The 14281-nt window shown below is 41.4% G+C and overlaps 1 protein-coding gene across 4 annotated transcripts in view; it reads right to left on the bottom strand.

Annotated features, from left to right (window-relative positions):
* Positions 1 to 431: 431 nt before the first annotated feature.
* vti1a (vesicle transport through interaction with t-SNAREs 1A) overlaps positions 432 to 14281 on the bottom strand; it is a 464254-nt gene continuing 450404 nt past the window's right edge. For all 4 annotated transcript variants that reach the window (XM_072479371.1, XM_072479368.1, XM_072479373.1 and 1 more), the window contains one exon: positions 432 to 2609. Coding sequence is in view for 2 of the 4 variants with exons in the window: in XM_072479368.1 (XP_072335469.1) it covers positions 2516 to 2609 (94 nt within the window). In the remaining 2 variants the exon portion in view is untranslated. The remainder of the gene's footprint in view (positions 2610 to 14281) is intronic.

The raw sequence follows: 14281 nt of genomic DNA, 5'->3' as shown, positions 1-14281 counted from the left end.
ACAATGTCACATTTTGATGTATCTAAATGATATTATGGAATGATCCTTTGCATCACTAATTAGAATCACAGTCATGACCTACTGTATCCAGTGATTTGGACATTTTTGTTTTACCAGCTTTGTAAAAAGATAATATTCAACAACTGTGATCTATGCTGGGATTAGAATTTCAGGGGTCAAAGAGGGATTTTGATTTTCAGAGTCTGGGCAGAATTGCTTTAAAATCTCACGAGTTCAGTTTAAAAATGAATGAGGAAATAGGTTATCCAGGAGTCATTGTGAAAAAAAAATCAATAGACAGCATATATCCACTTGGGTTATCAAAATCCTTGAATTTGAAGAAAAAAAAACACTTAAGGTATCATACAGCGCAGGCTTTGAAATGTGATCACTCAGTATAAAGCTGAAAAAAAGGCAACACAAACACTTCATTCTTTTGGAATGTAATACTGTAATTGATACATTAAATAACGTACACATTCCATACATCTAATGTAGAACAAGGGGAAAGCAAGGCAGATTTCATAGCTCTTTGTACAAAATCGAATGAATAAATAAATTTCCAGAAAACATTCAACTGCAAATGGTCGTCATTACAATAATGCCAAAATTCACACATAATTAAGCCTGCTTTTTTTTTTTAAAATACGCGAGGAAACGTAAGTGCATGAATATGTACGGATTTTTTGAAATATCTCATTATTAGAAAATATAACCTAAAGTTAGCAGTAATTTATAAATCATGACACACTTCCAGATTGCCAATTAACTACCAGTCCTTTCTTAAAGTGAGGTTTCTTTGTCGACGCAGAGCTCACAGTCAAAGCCATGTAAAGGGGTTAAAATCTGCATTCATTAAACATTGAAGCATGTGTGTACCCACTGATTTTGTTGCCCGAGAATAAGATATAACCTATTTTTGACAAGTTTTCATCTTCTCCACGGAAGACAGTGAAATCCTCAACCACTACATGAAACCAAATAAGTCACAAGGAGGTTGGTAATGAATAATCCATTTTATATTCCAATGGTACCCGCAGCTCTGAGTGGTGGATTCTGCCAGATGATAGCACAACTGCAAAGAAACCACATGACACAGCTGATGTTTAAAGAAAACAGACATAAGCCCAGAACAGATCATTAGCCGCAAAACTGTTGTTTAATGCAATTTCTTAATGAACAAAATAGTTGATCCTAATAATGAAACAAAATAAAATGTTTAAACAGCAGCCAGGTTGTTGGTGATGCACAATTATTTCCTTGTCAAGTTTTTATGATTTAATGAGGTCCACTGGGACTGACATCTGTCAGTCAACCGTGACTTTTTGACACTATTACAACTTCAAATACATTTCCAGGCAGGCTGTTTTCTTCAGGTTTGAAATACTGAAATGATCTGACAGGTTTAAAAAAAAAAGGAGAGGAATAAAAAAAAAGTATTGTGAAGAATGCATTTTTTTTTCCTGTGGGGTAGACAATCTGTGCTGCCATGGTAATAAAAAAAACTATATAGAGGTCATTATCTGATGAGGTTTGTCGAATTGGTGGAATTTAAGATAATGATAACCTCAATGGGTTCTACCCACATGGGATGGTCAGATCTGCACAATTTTGTTCACTATTAATTTCAGCCTTTGAAGCTCTCAGCTCTGAAGCAAAAGCAAAGAAAGCCCCCCACCAAGCCAGTTCCAAAATAAGACAATTCAGGCTGCCTTAAACAGAATATCAAATGCTCTCCATCGTGTAGCTACTAACTGACGTCAGGCATGCTCTAGGTTTTCTGTCTTTACATGGAGCATTTAAAATTGCAGCAGCAGCTTTTAGAATGTTGATTTGCGTTTCTAATTTTTTAATTGCAGCTTGGCATCTTTTAATTATATTGCACTTTATTACAGAAAGTAAGGCCGACAGGTTAGTGATTTATTTCCATTTTTGTTTTAAACAACTGCCTGTATATTCCATAATGTGACATGATGCATTTGTGGGCGAGGGAGTGTCACAATCATTAATTGATGCGTACTTAAAAATCTAAACCAACGTGACGTCAGGAATTAAGCAATCCACTTGTCCTTTGGACCCGGGAGTTGTGCATGTTAGGGCGTTACTCTATGTCTTATTTTTTAGTTAACCACAGTTCCCCATCATTTATCTTCTGTAGATATAACCTGCAAGCTGTTGACAGATTGTACACACGCACACACAAAGGTCTGTAGCACACCAACATACAATCCCATCACAACAGGACTTAAAATGATTCTACTTTTCTTTTCTTCTGCCAGCGCTGGACACGCAGGAACACCTCAATCCCAGTTACACTAAAAATCCGAGTCACAACAGCGAAAGGAAATAAGCAAACAATGATACAAGAAAAAACATTTTTCCCTGGCTTGCACCGGAGTCAATGCGCAGCGGAGAAGAATCTGTCAGTGCAAGAAGATGATTCATGTGACCAATTTGTCCTAATTACACTGAACAAGCAGTTTGTCGTTATTAATCACAGAAGAATAGAGACGTATCAGTGGCCTGTGACAGCAAAATAAATGGCCAGCACAATGGTGAGAAGAATGATGGCGCCCAGGATAAACATGAGGATCCGGTTCTGGATGATCCTAGACAGGGAATTTAAAAGAGGGGGCAGGAGGGAGGAAACAAACAAAAAAGTAGACATTAGAATTTGCAACAAATAAAATCCTGATCCAGCTAACTTCAACGATCAAAATTCTCATAGACTGCAGACTGGAAGTGCTTATGTAGATGTAACAACTGAATAGCATTGAAGCTTGGGAGTATCAAATAGCAGCACATTTATACTTCCACATTTCTACATGAGAATAGACATAACGGATCTAATTCCTGCTGTTTGCCGAGCACAGTCAGCTCCTGTTTGTAGTGAGGGTTTGAAATTTACTTTCAAAGTGAACATTAAACAAACATACAAAGCAACCATCCACAAGTATATTGCACTTCTTAATAAAAAAGTGCACAAAGGTACCAAGCATCCAATTATTGTCGATTATATGGATGTCAAATTCTTAAATGCCCAGTAGAGATAGCAAGGGAAAAAAAGACACGTGTTGAAAATCTCTAATAAAATCAGAAGATGCTGTAAATACACAGCAGGTCCGGGCCATCATCTGAAAAGATTAAAGTCAGGTTAACGTTTCAGGTGTGGAACGTTCGGCAGAACAGTTTTGATCAAAGGTCTACACACCTTAAATATTAATCTGTCTTTTCTCTTTACAGTTGCTGATAGACCTGCTGTGCACTTCCTATATTTTTTTGCTTTTAATCATAGAATTTACTGTGCAGAAGGAGGCCATTCAGCCCATCAAGTCTGCATCGGCCCTTACAATGAGCACCCTACTCAAACCAACGTAACTACCCTATCCCTGTAACCCAGTAACCCCCACTTACCCTTTTTGGACACTAAGGGCAATTTAGCACGGCCAATCCACCTAACCCGCACAACTATGGACTGTGGGAGGAAACTGGAGCACCCGGAGGAAACCCACGCAGACACGGGGAGAATGAGCAGACTCCGCACAGACAGTGACCCAGCTGGGAATCGAACCTGATACATGTCAGATCACTTACACACTCCTCCAGATACTCCAAAGGGGCTGCTCTCTATCCTACTGACAGGTTACAAAATTATCACATTTGCTGACATGTCTTCTGCAAAACTGCTTTAGTTTTTGTCCACAATCTAAGCAGGAGATGAATGACCACCTCTGTTGCCATTCATCACTCACTGCGAGCGCTGGATCCATCTTGCTATCTGTCTACTCCCGCCAGCAAGGATCAACAGAGAAACCTCAGCAACCCCCAATGCTAGCCAGCTTGTACCCAGACCACAGAAACAACAAAGGAAATGTGTAAATGCTCTTAGCTTCCAGCATAATGAAACCTGCCTGCAGACCTGGTGTACCGTATTGTCAACCTTTTCAGGAAAAGGACTCCGAAGAAGCAAACCACGAGTTGAAAAGAACGAAAACAGAGGGAGCATTGCTCCATTAAAGCTTCAGTTTCCCTGTTACTGCCTTACACAAGCAGCTTTCAAGTGTATCAAACTGCATAAAAACCTCCCCTGGACTGAAATGTTTCCTTACGGGGCTTCAAGGATTTTAGTCACCGTCTTTTCTTGTGTACGCAAACTAAGTCTAAATACTTTTGCTTCTGAAGACGGGAATTCAGGAATTACATATCTTATATGCTTTAAAGAATAATGTGCAGTTGAGATTTGGAAATATAAGCAATATTATTTGATGATCAGAGATTAGTTAAACAGGTAAATAAATAAATACAACCAGTGAAAGATATAAAGATAATTAGTGGCATTTTGTTTATTTGGTATTTGAAGTACAAGAATAATACCATATCACTAAATATTAAAGCTTGCATTCAGGTATTGGAGAGAATGCTAAAAACATGTTTTACTGGATATAATTTTAAAAAAATTTCAGTATCTCAATTTTTGTCCGAATGTTTTTAACCACCTTACTCTCAATCTCTTCCTTACTTAACGCATCCAGTTTTGACTTAATGCTGCAGAGTGCAAACTAATAAAGTAAGAATTTAAACTAAAAGCATTCCTTTAACACAATTAGGGTTAAAACTACGTAGATCATGGGAAACCTGATTCTAATAATAAAGAAAACATTTTCATTTTTGAAAAAGGAATGTTTGTCTAAACAAAAATTTGAACACAGTAAATAAGCCTGCCGAACCTTGTATCAATTTGACTACAAATAGTTTTACGCTGTGATAATTAAATTTGGTAAATATTATATCTCTAGACAATAAACCTAAGTAAAAATATGGAGGCTTCACAGAATAATGCTTCTTCACAAAAATCTGCATTTAATTCACTCCTCATTGAAGTACTTCATTTTGTTTTCTTCACTGTTCTTCAAGGACCATCTACATTCTGGTAGCCTTGTAACCATTACAAACCTGCTTTAAAGAGACTAGAAGTCATCAGAAAGATAGATAAAGGAGATGGCACAGGCTTGATTAAATGTGGGCATTATATTTTGTTACTTTTCCTCATACTACGTCATACTTCTAGGTAGCATGAATGAGAGCAGCTAATTGCTTCTCGGGATGTTCTATAGGCAACAAGCTTTTCCGCATAGATGGCTTCAAAATCCCGATAGCAACTGGATTTAATTGAGATACACATGCTTTACATTCCTCTTTATCATCCGCTCAGTTCAAGGCCATGGATGGGAGATATGATAGAAATCAATTTTTTTTGCCAGAATAAATCAACAAAATGTTGAGAATATCTATAGCAGAAGAGCACAGTTATGGGCCAGGGTTTAGAGAACCCCAAAGTGTATCATGGAGTTCACCTGACCCACAACTTTTAAGAGATTGTGGTATGGGGAGCCCACGACCCACTCTACAGGTGTGGTAGAGCAGAAATGGAAAAGTAATTTTTAAAGCAAAACAATGTCTATTCTATGAACTTTTAACCTTTTTAAAACATAGTGAACATCTTAACAACCATTAATTCAAAGAATACAACACTAAGTTGTCCGGAAGACAAAAGAAACACCTTTTAACAGAAGCACATTAGGATTACATTCACTTCTGAAAACATTTATAATTCTGAATTCACCAAATGATCAAGAGATAGTCTTTTCATGGCAGAGAGATCAACAGTAAAGCTGCTCTGTCTGGCTTCAGCTCCAACACTGAAAACAAAACTAAAACACACACTGCAGCAACCAGCCTAAAACAAAAGTAAAAAGCTGCCAGACAGTCCAGTTCCACCCACTCTCTGACATCACTGCAGTAGTAAACACCCATTTCTTAAAGGTACTCTCACTACAGATATTTATATACATACCCATTTATAAACAGCCATTTCTTAAAGGTACTCTCACATGACAGCACAAAGAAAAATAACAAGGTAGATCAATATATTTACAACTGGTTTGATTAACAAAGGATGCTAATATCAAAAGTGTACTCAGTGCTCGACACAAACATGCTAAGAAGTTTTGAAAAAACACACAAAAGCTTTGGTGAATTTCTGTTACAACTACACACATAGGTAGAACAAGAAGTACAGGTAGACCACTTCCTTTGTAATGAAGGCAAGGTACAGAACTGTAAATTATTGTCTGTCCATTAAGAGGCCTGACATGAATTTGTGCTCAAGAGTTACCATATGGAGAATGTTTGATCTTGGTTGTTCTGTTGGGGGAGATTGGCGACGGGGAGAAAATGGGGCGCACAAAGGTACATTAAACAAAGTATTAACTCTCATCTCACAGTTGGAGGGGGAGCTGGAGAAAAGTGGGAAATAACCTCTTGTACAAGCACCTCCCTGCTCGGAGCTCAAGAATGCAACTGGTCAGGAGTAAAGATGATGGCCACCTGCTGGGGAAAACCTTACATTTCTCTATTTTTTTTTTTTTTTTTTTTTAAAAGGTTGCGTACCAAATGAAAAGTGTGTAGTCAGGCATGAGGAACTACAGAAAATAATGGTTTAAATGATCAGACTGCACATTCCTGGTTTTGATCAAGTCGCTAAAATTTGTGGTCAGTCCAGTATTAGGGACAGCCAAATCCACAGATGGGTTTGTTTTGTGGCCCATGTTTGAATCAGTAACTGAACCAGTGTATAATCTCAACTGACAAGAGGCCGTGTTGGGGTGGGGGGAGAGGTAATCAAATACCGGTTTTGGGAAAGGTGGGGGTTGGGGTGGAGGTTGGTTGACATACATGGTCACCCTTTGTCCGATACCATTTAGGCAGGGAGCACGTAAAAACTCTGTGCTGTGGCCTCCTCTAAATGATTTCAGCTTGCAGCCTGTCACAGAACATGTGCTAACTGACTACACATTCAAAAAGGGGCCCAGCAGCGTGCATGACTGCCACACAGCTGCAATCATCGCACAAAAGTTGCCGCAGACTGTCTATTGAAGACTTGAACAGAAAGAAATGCCCAGGAGGGCAAAAGAATGGGCAGCACGGTGGCACAGTGGCATTGCTGCCTACGGCACTGGGGACCTGGGTTCGAATCCCGGCTCTGGGTCACTCTCCGTGTGGAGTTTGCTCATTCTCCCCATGTTTGCGTGGGTTTCACCCCCACAACCCAAAAAAGATGTGCAGGTTAGGTGGATTGGTAACGCTAAATTGCCCCTTAATTGGAAAAAAAAAAAATTTGGGTACTCTAAATTTATTTTTAAAAAAGGAGGGCAAAAGAAAGAGGTTCCAGGTTTTCAAGCGCTAGAGGCATCAGTGCAGAAGGTAAAAAGATGCAGGGCTTTCTCAGAAGACCGTAAAAGCCCACCCTCTGAAGGGAATTAGAATAGCTGGTCAGCAGAAGCAATTCCTGGAGTCTGACCCTGAGGAACTGGCTGCAAGAAATTCAATGGGCCCAGATAGGGTCACTCCGACAGTGCTCTAGCTATTATCTGCGAGCCAAAATGGCTACTGGCCAGCTGAGGAGGCACAATCTAAAGCTCGGCCTACTGGTGCACAGCTGCTTGAGGGCACCCTCTATGGCCATCTGCAGTGTCTCCCACTGAAAGTCAGCGGCCATGTGGCTATCACGGTATGTTTTTTTTATTCGTTCATGGGACGAGGGGGTCACTGGCTGGGCCAGTGACTATATATATATATTATAGTAGGTGCTGCTGTTATAGAATGGCCTTTTGTTGATGGCTTTTATTTCAATGCTTTGGCTGAGAGGACACTAGGGTGATGCACATATAGCAGAGGGCAGATTTCCTCCTCTAAAAGGACCTTATTGAACCAGATGGGTTTTTCCGACAATCAACAATGGTTTCATGGTCATCATTTTTCATTCCCGATTTCTATTGAATTCAAATTTCGTCACCCGCAGTGGCGGGATTCGAACCCGGGTACCCAGAGCATTACCCTGGGTAATGGTCTACTCCTGCTCCTATTTCTGACATCCTTATGTCCCCTCACAACTGGGAATCCTGCCAACCTGGCAAGTCACGGTGCTCCTCCTCTCGCCCATCTCTGGTCAGTGAGGAGTTGATGAAATCCCCTCTGTTCCTTGAGAGGGCCTCTGTGACCTTCCTGCCACAACGATAGGTGATGAACAGCGTGATAATGATGCGAATGCCAGCTGCTGCTGCTGACAGTAGCACAGAAATTGAGGGCGATGGTACCCTTGACAGCCAGTGACAGCACAGTTCTCACCATGCTGTGTGACTGCAGATCGGGCTATAGAAGTTGGCACAGCTGAGTGACCACCTCCCTGTGGAATTGCAGGTGCGAAGGTGGCTGTTAGAAGTGATCCCTAAAGCCCTTTTGCTGGGTAGAGCCTTCTCTTGAGAGTTCGAGTGCCTCTGCACACTTCCTCTCCTCTCCCATTTCCAAGTTATGACATAACAGCAGTGGGACTCCAACTATGACCCCCATTACTGAAGGCAGCTTTCATTTGATGGAGTAAATGGATCCTGTGAACTTGTCAGGATATAGCAGCACTCTCTCTTGAAAATCCAAGAAGTTAGCAAATCTCCTCCAAAAGCTCCTGGCAGCACTTCTACTAACTTTGCAAAAGAACCACACCTAGAGGTTGAATGGTTACCACTTTAAATAACAATGTTGGGGGGCAGGGAGCTATTCAGCTGGGAGTGTTTAGAAGAGTGTTAACTGGAGCAGCGTGGGCCAAAATGGCAGAACGTGCATCGAATCAGTGATGTCACAATATTTTCATTCTGCATGTTGCTGATGTAACCGCATCCTTCTGCACGAGTGCCCTGTCAGGAAGCATCCCGGTCACAATTTTCATCAGTTCAGGGCTTCTCTTGTGCTCATGACCAGCAGTGAACAGAACCCAATCTCATGGGCCAGGCATGCCTCAGAAATTCATCCTATTTATTTGTATACAATTTTACAGGCCACAGGTTTACTTTGCTGTGGTAAGAGGATGGCACAGATGACCTGGTAATTTATGATGAAGAATTTAGAAGGGGAAGATATCTGGATTTTGCTGTCAAAATAATAGTGGAACCAATAGAGCTTGCTGTTATTTAGGCATGATTATATTGTTGCTCCACACGAGGAGCGGATGCACAGTTGCAATGCCCGTTTGAGTTGCATTGCGCTATTGTTGAGCTTTGCAAATATAACGTCTCACTGTTTGCCTCACTACTGACATGCATTGAATACTGTAAAATTACTGTAGGTATACGTTAGATACAAACCAAACCTGCAGCAGATACCTGTGGCGAGTAATTAGTAGATTAAGCGCCCTTAAGACAATGGGATCGTTGTTACTGGTTGCCAGTTAATCTCTCTGGTATGGAAAATTAACTATTATAAAAATGAAGAAACTTATTCCTTTAGGCTGTGAATTTTTTCAGGCGATCATAAAAATGTAAAATTTATTTGGTTTCATTCCCCCTTAGCTTTCATCTTGGGTTCCTTTTTCTCTGGCAATCCAATCTTTCTTTTTTGTATCTAAGTTGACAGTGAATTTACGGCTTTTAATTAACCCTCCTCAGTCCTGGTTTAAACTCTGATTGGTAAAGGAGATGACCTATTGGTTGCCCTGTTCACTCATGTCTCCGAGGCCCTCGCTGGGACATTATCAGCTTTCAGCAACCATGTGGCAAAAAATATTTTTGAGCTGGAGGGTGCAGACTGGGAGATGCCATTAGCTGGCCATCTACAGCAAAGTCAGGGATATCGATGGCCATTTGGTGAGAGGCATGGGTGCGATATTCTGGCTAAATAAATTATAAGAATTTTTTTTGAGGAAGATTCTAATTATATAAGTATATATAGTGACAGAATTTCTGAAGGTAAAATCTATCTCTCTTGGAAATAAAATGGAGGGTCTAAACTAAAACCACTACACAATCCGCCAAGAACATACTTCAATATAAGGGAGAGTTTATGGTGTGGGATGGAGACCTAAAGACCGAAGAAATCATAGAATTCCTACAGTGCAGAAGGAGGCCATTCAGCCCATCGAGTCTGCACAGACATTTTAAATGAGCATTCTACCCATGTTCACTCCCCCTGTCCACCCAGCCCTATCCCCGTATCTCCATAACCTAGCCTGCACATTCTTGGACATCAAGGGGCAATTTAGCACGGCCAATCTACCTAACCTGGACATCTTTGGACTGTGGGAGGAAACCAGAGCACTCGGAGGAAACCCACGCAGACACGGTGAGAATGTAGAAACTCCACACCAATTGAAACTGGGTCCCTGGCACTGTGAGGCGGCAGTGCTAACCACTGAGCCAACGTGCCACCCTCACATATATGGCCAAGAGGGCGGCATGGTGGCGCAGTGGTAAAAACTGCTGCCTCACAGGATTGATCCCGGCCCCGGGTCACTGCCCGTGTGAAGTTTGCACATTCTCCCCTTGTCTGTGTGGGTCTCACCCCCACAACCCAAAGATGTGAAGGGTAGGTGAATTGGCCAAGCTACATTGCCCCTTAATTGGAAAAAAGATGAATTGGATATTTTAAAATTTAAAAGAAAAAAACAAATATAGCCCCTCAAAAAAGCGAATGTCTCATTCTCCAAATTACGAGTGTGCTGAAATGTTTTTCCGTGGCAGGAAAATAAGAATGTGGAAATGAACAATTAGCTTTACTTCGAGTGGCCTGCATTCGAAACAAAAACAGAACACGCTGGACAATCTCAGCAGGTCTGACAGCATCTGTGGAGAGAGAAGGGAGCTAATAGTTTGAGTCTGGATGACTCTTTCAAAGCAAAAGAGAACTGGAAATGGGATCCGATTTCAACTGTAGTGTGTGTGTGTGGGGGGGGGGGGGGCGGGGAGGAGGAGGAGAGGTGTGGAGTGGGGGGGCTGGATAAAGGGCCAGCGATAGGTGAAGATTGACAAAGATGTTGAGGACAGAAAGACAAAAGGAATGCAAATATGGGTGAATAAGGCTCAGAATGGTGCTGATGGGTGGCATGGTGGAGCAGTGGTTAGCACTGCTGCCTCATGGCGCTCAGGACCCAGTTTCGATCCTGGTCCCGGGCCAGTGTCCGTGTGGAGTTTGCACATTCTCCCCATATCTGTGGGTGTTTCATCCCCACAACCCAAAGACGTGCAGGGTAGGTGGATTGGCCATGCTAAGATTGCCCCTTAATTGGGAAAAAAATAATTGGGTGCTCTAAATTTACTCAGACCCGCTGCAAATCACCAACCTTGTATTGATGAGTTGATGTTTTTGAAAATAGAGAAAAATTGGGCCAAAAATGAAAAATATCCTTCACAAAAGTGCAGTGGCAGCTCCCATTCATTTTGACTATTATTTTCATAACTGCAGCAACTGGCTTGTTCCACAGACTTAGTATAAGCCAAATTTCACTGGCTTCTTGGATACACCTGATACAGGTAAATGTCAATCCACAATGTTAGTGTGTAAATCTCTAATTCTAAGCTGTCTGCAAATACACAAAAAAAATGGGCGGAGTTGGAAGGGAAACATTTTGAACTACATTTTTGCAAAGAATCTTCATGTATGAACAAATTCCTTGCAGCCATATGTGTTTTGCACCCAAACTCTAACAAAGAAACTGCAAGGTGTGCTGACTTTGTTATCCTGTTAGACATTTTACTGTGAGCTTTGAGAGATAAAGTACTGACTATTTACCAAAAGATTTGACCTGTGACTTTTCATTCATTAGGGAGTTGGGAGGTGGGGGAAATGGTGGCCTTAGACACTAAATTGTTGCAAGGCCAGAGACACTAATCACAATTGAAGAGGAGTGTATGAAGTGGAAATTTCTGATGGTTCTGTAACTGTACTAAAACATACAAAGTCCCAGAATAGTGGGATTAACTCCACCAAACTTGATTAAACATGGCCACTTTTGACAGACCGACAATACGGAAATGTTTGGAGATCTTGCTCTGGTAGTAGACAGATTTGAAAAGGGGGCAGTATGGTGGTGCAGTGGATAGCACTGCTGCCTCACGGCACCAACGTCCTAGGTTCGATCCCGGCTCTGGGTCACTGTTCGTGTGGAGTTTGCACATTCTCCCAGTGTTTGCAGGCTAGGTGGATTAGCCACGCTAAATTGCTCCTTAATTGGAAAAAATGAATTGGGTACTCTAAATTTATTTTAAAAAAGATTTGAAAAGGGGAAATTTCCTTCCAGGAGACTGGGGATCTTAAACCGGTGCATGCACATTGTAAACTTTTATTTTAAAACCTAACAAACCAGCTGTTTTAAACACAGAGGAATAAAGCTGTATTGATAGACGACCTATGATTATCTTTAAATACATACAATAATTCATACTATACATACAACAAAAGGTGTGTTTGTGGATGTGCCCAATTTATCATCAACCAAGTGAATACATTTTCAATATGATGTAACTAAAACAGATAAAGAGCACAAGTTGTCCTTCTGCTGTCATTTCACAAGTGTTTGTGCTGGAGACCTGGATTCGTTTCTCTTTTTAATTTATTGACACAGAAAAACTCTCGCAATTTACAGATCTGTAATAGAGGGATTCCGATATGCAGGTTTCTTCCTGAAGTCTTCTTTTTAATCTATTGCTGGAGATCTCGCTGGGGACCAATATCCACGTGTGATGTTAGAGTCATAGAATCCCTACAGTGCAGAAGGAGGCCATTTGGCCGATGGAGCATGCACCAACCCTCTGAACGAGCACTGTAACCTAGGCCCACTCTCCTGTCCTATCCCCGTAACTCCAACTAACCTTTGGACACACTAAGGGGCAATATCGCATGGCCAATCTACCTAACCTGCAATTCTTTGGACTGTGGGAGGAAACTGGAGTACCTGGAGGAAACCCACGCAGACACGAGGAGAACTTGCAGACTCCGCACAGATAGTCCCCTGAAGTCGGAATTGAACCCGGGGCCCTGGAGCTGTGAGGCAGCAGTGCTAACCACTGTGCCACCCTTTATTTCATTCCATTTCTAATTGAAGGGCCAGTCATTTTGATTATGTTAAATCTCTTAATTAGATTGCGACTGATGGAAAAACTGATACTGAGACTGCTGGGCGCACTCAGGCCAGGCAGTTCGTCCTGCCTCTGTTATATAGCCCTAGTCCAACTCTGTTGATCAGAGAAAGGAAAATTCCATTGACGATGGTATCGATGCATCCAAGCCGGCAAGCAAAATAGTGGGAATGCCATGTTGCTGAGAAGGAAGCCTAATGCAATTGGAACAGGTCATTTCCTATTTACTGCCTTTTTTAAACATTGAAATATTGTATTTGAATTGACTTTTTTGCTTCCCCAAGGAACAGTATATTTTTGCACTCGAATGTACCAACACATGTCAAACCTCTTGCACTGCAGTGGCAGAGGTGAGGATGAAAATGTCAGCTTTAAACATATAAACCCCATCTTTTTCTACTTCTGCTCCAGATCAAATACATTGGAAATGATGTATTACCACACAACAACAACAACAACAAAAAATCTTCAGCAGCATTACAAAATATAAGGGGAAAGAAAGGTTCAAAACCATTCTTTTTAAAAAAAAAAAAAAGCAAACATTCATATTTCAGTTTTTTGCAGCTAATAATCTGCTCAGGCATCGGTGGAACAAATTGGGACCTTTCGTGAAAAGGTGCTTTACACACAAACATCTTGCTCAGAACTGTTTCTCTGCGTTTGCGGAGAACTTCAGCAGTTTGCCTCCAGCAGATTTTACAGCTGCAGTCTCTCGGCACCTGACAGGTGGGTGGCTTTTAAAGGCAAAATGCTGATTGGCTGAATCTGTAAACCCAGCATCTCCCCAGCGCTCACTCAGATGAGACCAAGGTTTCTGCCCTGTCTATCTAGACTTGGATCAGAGAACAATAATCAGAACGTGCCCTCTGCAGTACATTTGAACCATTTTCACAGATGTAAATAACGGGCTGACTGAACCCAGAACAAATGGAGGCTAACAACACAGACTATGGGCGAATTACAATTATATTAATAGAATAAGCAGAAATGGCTCAAGGCCTTATTTTTCTTCTTCTGCTGTGTTCTTCCTTTCCCACTTTTCTTCAAGATTTTAGGGGAAATTTTCCTGGTCCTATGCTCAGCCTAATGGACCAGTTGGGCACAATGACTACTGGAGTGCACCGCTTGAGCAGCTCCCCCCCCCCCCCGCCCCCCCATACCACCACCCAGTCCCATACCTCCTCACCACTGCATCCCCCCACAAATCTTTCTTGTTTTTTTCTGCATCAAAGTAATTAAATGGCTTCAGACGAGAGTTAGAAATCTGCCCCACCTACTGCTCTGCTGCATTACAATTGCTTTCCTCTATCTCATCATTC

This window comes from Scyliorhinus torazame, chromosome 16, assembly GCF_047496885.1.
Source record: "Scyliorhinus torazame isolate Kashiwa2021f chromosome 16, sScyTor2.1, whole genome shotgun sequence".
Taxonomy (NCBI): Eukaryota; Metazoa; Chordata; class Chondrichthyes; order Carcharhiniformes; family Scyliorhinidae; genus Scyliorhinus; species Scyliorhinus torazame.
Note: the sequence above shows the minus strand (reverse complement) of the source record. Positions and strands in the feature narration are given on the sequence as shown.